At 38.7% G+C, this 4,920-nt stretch overlaps 1 protein-coding gene across 1 annotated transcript; it reads left to right on the top strand.

The window, feature by feature from the left end:
* The first annotated feature begins 789 nt into the window (after window positions 1–789).
* LOC137824002 (uncharacterized) lies at window positions 790–3,135 on the top strand. The gene is made up of 3 exons (XM_068629409.2): window positions 790–1,444; window positions 1,639–2,500; window positions 2,590–3,135. Exons 1-3 carry the CDS (start codon window positions 1,264–1,266, stop codon window positions 2,918–2,920), a joined length of 1,374 nt encoding a protein of 457 aa, XP_068485510.2. The 5' UTR covers window positions 790–1,263; the 3' UTR covers window positions 2,921–3,135.
* The last annotated feature ends 1,785 nt before the right edge of the window (window positions 3,136–4,920 follow it).

Here is a 4,920-nt window from a genome sequence, read left to right as displayed (position 1 = left end):
ACAAAATACCAAGAAAATGGAATGTTTTAGAATCACAACTGTGTCACAATATCATAAGATACGACTCCATTAGTAAACAGAGTATTCATAAACAAATATGTGATGTGGAAATCAAGGATGCTTGATTAATAATACTTTCATGAAAATGTGAGGACAGCTTGTAATCTTACCGGCAAAAAAGAAGGAAAAAAGGCACTCCTATTCACTACTCTCCCCACATATTTTAGTAAACTCACCTACTCTCTGCCATTCTCATTTACTCCGAAATGACTCACACTTGTAGTTTAACACATATCCCTTTTAATTCTTGAATTGCCTTAGTTCAATGGGAATTTTTTTGTGGGTGTGCAAAATGATAAAAACATAAATTTTAATAAATATCAGTGTACTGATATTCATTACAATTTATGTGGTTGACATGGAGCACAGAATAGTGAACAGTGATCACCGCGAGTGCTTGAGTCAATTATGCATCCAACAAACTACTCCTCAAAGGAAAAGTTTTGGAAAAAATGTATCAAATATTCACCGTTGAGTTGGATTAACTTAGTAAAAACCAACAATAAATGTATCTTTGTGTTCTTACTTTATACATCTATTAGAGAGGTAAAATCCAAGAAATAAGACATAAAGAAGAAGGAAGAAAAGAAAGCGAGGGAAATTGGTAAGTTACACCAAGCATGGTTTTGTAAATACCTAAAATCTTTCATGAGCATAATATTGAAAAATCATTCCTGGAGCATGTCTCCATCGGCCCCAATAAATGCATGGGTTGCTGTACATTTCTCTATCAAGAGTTTGATTTATTGAAAGATAAAGAAAGATGTGCACTTACTAAGCTTTCAGAATATAAACTCCTTTGGAGTAAGCACATCATGGATGTAATTTGTACCATTATATGCCAAATACACACACACACACCAAGCTAATGAGTAATCTCAGTAGAATCCAGCTCAAGCTCATGATCGACAAGAAACAACGCTGTCGTTAAGAGATAGGGCACATCATACGGGTACGTGTTGAACTGAATTCACGTCCAGCGTTTAAAGCTATTTTAGAAAATTCAGGCATTATTGCATGAAGTAGTAGTAAATATGGAGTAAATGCACCTGCAAAACATCAACTAACCCTCATACTCCTCCACCTGCTAATATTTACTCCACTCTGTGAACCATTTTATATATCATTCCCACTCCACTCCCCTCTCCAAACTCACACCTTCCCTTCTCTTCTTTCTTAGAGTGTTCTAAGCAGTCAGTGATAATGGAGAGGAAAAGACACAGTCCTGCTTCCATCACTATCTTCACATTGCTAGTTGGAGTGCTTTCCCAGAACCTTGTCATCCCTGTGACGTGTTCCACTACCCCCATTGAGGACCAGAAGAACAACAACTCTCCACGTCCACATACAGGAGGTCCTCCCACAGATTTATCAAATTCTCTGTGTAATTCTCTAACCGAACAATACTTTTTGTTTCATTATTTGTGTAAAATATATAAAGATATTGTTAATGGGCTCTTCAACTTGATAGCTACAGTAGGCCATTTACATTCAAATTTGAAGTATGAATGATCAAAAGCTCATTATTTGACATTTAACTTTCTAATATAATAGTATACGTTGCTTTTACTTCTTAAGGTTCATACTGCTCTCCATCTCATGGTTCTGGAGGAAGTGGTCAAGGAAGCACACATCATTCTCATCATGGAAGTCCATCACATCATGGATCCCCATCACATCACGGATCCCCATCACATCACGGATCCCCGTCACATGGAGGTGGAGGAAGTTCCAATCCAACCCCATGCACTCCCCCAGGTGGTGGAAGCTATGATCCAACTCCATCACCACCCTCAAGTGGTGGTGGAAGTTACAATCCAACCCCATCAACTCCCCCAGGTGGTGGTGGAAGCTATGACCCCACTCCATCACCACCCTCAGATGGTGGTGGAAGTTACAATCCAACCCCATCAACTCCCCCTAGTGGTGGAAGTTACAATCCAACTCCATCAACTCCCCCTGGTGGTGGAAGCTATGACCCAACCCCATCAACTCCCCCAGGTGGTGGAAGCTATGATCCAACTCCATCACCACCTACCTATGATCCAACTCCATCACCACCTGAGGGTGGTGGAAGTTACAATCCAACCCCATCAACTCCCCCAGGTGGTGGAAGCTATGATCCAACTCCATCACCACCTGAGGGTGGTGGAAGTTACAATCCAACCCCATCGCCACCTGATGGTAGCAATTGTGGAACTCCACCACAAGAGCCCTCTACTCCAACACCCTCAATCCCAACGACCCCGTCAACCCCTTCAACACCATCAAATCCTCCCTCAGGAGATGGTGGGTACTACAACTCACCACCAACTTACGGAGGTGGTAGCCCCCCAATCACTGTGAGCCCACCTTCAACCCCAATTGACCCAGGCACCCCCACTATCCCCTCCACACCCCCTTACCTTCCTTCCCCAACTCCTTTCACTGGTACATGCAAGTAAGTTTCCTTCATTACACTGCACTGTAAACTATCATATGAGATACAGACACTGTTAAGTAACCAATGGATTGTCCTTTAAATTGCAGCTACTGGAGTACTCACCCAGGAATCATCTGGGGATTGCTAGGCTGGTGGGGAACCTTAGGCCATGTATTTGGTGTCTCTAACGTGCCAAGTTTTGGTGCCAGTCTCAGCTTGCCACAAGCACTTTCCAACACTAGAACTGATGGACTAGGAGCACTCTACAGAGAAGGGACAGCTTCCTTTCTCAACTCCTTGGTGAACAATAGGTTCCCTTATACAACCCAGCAAGTCAGAGACAGTTTTGTAGCATCTCTTCGCTCAAATAAGGATGCAGCTGCACAAGCCAACCTCTTCAGGATGGCCAATGAGGGGCGAATGAAGCCTCGAGCATGATACAGTTAATTTGGCTTGTGTGTCACTTTATTTTGTTAAGAATATAATATCCAAGACTTCTAAGAGTGTGTTATTTAGGTTCTTATCATGTGTAAGATGGATATCGTTTTACTTTTCAAGTTCATGTTAGCCTATAAGGTTTCTTATTTTGTAATAAAATTAATATATTGTTACTTCTTTTCATTATATATGATAAAATGTTAAGTTCTTATTAAGTTATTTTCATTATATAACAATCTCATCAACTCGGCTAAAACGGAAGACAAAATCAGAACTGCGACATGATTCATCAAATAAAAACTGAGGATTGTTTTAGGTACTGCACAGAACTTTCACCACTAAAGGGGTGCATCACCTTCTCATCAATGAAGGTCCAGCAATAGGAACATGCATAATCTATAAAAAAGAAATTGATTATTCATAAAGTTTAATCTAGAACTAGGCCTAGACTAGAAATGTTGATTCTTCATGCAGCATGAATTGCATTCAAGTTTTAAGAACGATTTGGGGAGTCTTACAAACTTGAGCAAGGTCCACAGTATAAAGTATGAATTTGTCTAGAATTGTTTCCTAGTGAAGTGCAAGGGAACGGTTTTGTTGCCAATAAACATAAAAACAAAGACAACAGATGGTCCAAGATGCTAGCAATGGTGCCCCTATGTGAATTGGGAATGATGAGTTATAGTGGCAGAGGAAGGATTAAGGCGCCATGTGGGCTCTAATTAATGCCTTTTAAGTACCTCAATGGGAAGTGTACAAGGCTGTGGAAATGGTCCACAACAATTACATTGGTAGGTAAAGACTATAAAAGGAGGGTAGTCTTCCCAGTGTAATGTAAAAAGATTCATTATATTTTTAAAACACAAACAAACAAGCAAAACCCAAAATAGCATCTGCAACTTACCAAATATTGATAAAGATAATAACTGAGATCTTAAAAGACCTCCACTACTTTAGAGTACTTCGTAACTAGAATGGAAAATTGCTTTTATATATATTTACTTGTGTTGATGGTAAGGAATATAAAAAAATCATGAATCCTTTTCTGAGTTTCTTTAATTCAAAATTCTATCTAAATTAATTATACTAATTAGATAAATTTTAGGGGACGGGGAGCAAAAAAAGAGTCGAAGAAAAATTTGGATTTTGTGTGTTTCAAAAAACATTTATATTAGTTTATCCGATTGAACTCAAAAACTTTCAACTTTAAAAATACCAATGTGCATGTAACTTTGAAGTCCCAAAAGCTGTTGAATGCGTAAGATGACAAACAACAAGGATGATAAGAACGCATATAACTACAAATTTGACATAACTGCCGTTTTCAAGAGTATTCCTGTGCTTAGAATAGAACCTCCCCTTGCAGGGACAACAACAGCACTAGATCATGACAAAATAAAAAGTTTCAATTTAGAGTTCCTGAGGAAGTGAAAAGAATTACCAGAATGACATGTGTATTGTCCCCATGCTCCCTTATTTCAAAAATCTTATACCTTAGAATTTATATAGCGAAAGATAATTTTATAACTTGTTCCATCCTCTCCCCCTCCTTGTCAACTTGGAGGGTAAAAAGGGAGGGAATAGAGAGGAGTGAAAGGATTCTCCCTGATTCCATTCCTTTTGGGTGTCCTTTCTAAACATCCAAATTCCAAATAATGCCATCCTTTACCATCTCGTATAGTTTTTCTTCTTTCAACTACTCATCATTCGAAAAAATTATAAGCCCTCGTGCAAAATTTGTTTCAATTAAATTAATTTCCTTTCTTATTAAACATTATGTTAGCCTTTCACATTAAAATTTATCGTACAAATATTTCCACATTTTTCTCCAGGTATAGATGTGAACTTGGGTTTAGATCACAGGACAAATTAGTCTAGTAGTCAAGCTTGCAGGGTCAAGCTCATAATTTGACAGCCACATTAAAATAGAGTAATTTAAAACGCAACCCCACTAGAGTATTCAAATTTCAAAGATTAACCCAGGATTAGTGCTTCAAATC

This window comes from Phaseolus vulgaris, chromosome 8 (assembly GCF_051622355.1).
Source record: "Phaseolus vulgaris cultivar YP4 chromosome 8, ASM5162235v1, whole genome shotgun sequence".
Taxonomy (NCBI): domain Eukaryota; kingdom Viridiplantae; phylum Streptophyta; class Magnoliopsida; order Fabales; family Fabaceae; genus Phaseolus; species Phaseolus vulgaris.
This window is presented reverse-complemented; position numbering and strand designations above follow the sequence as displayed.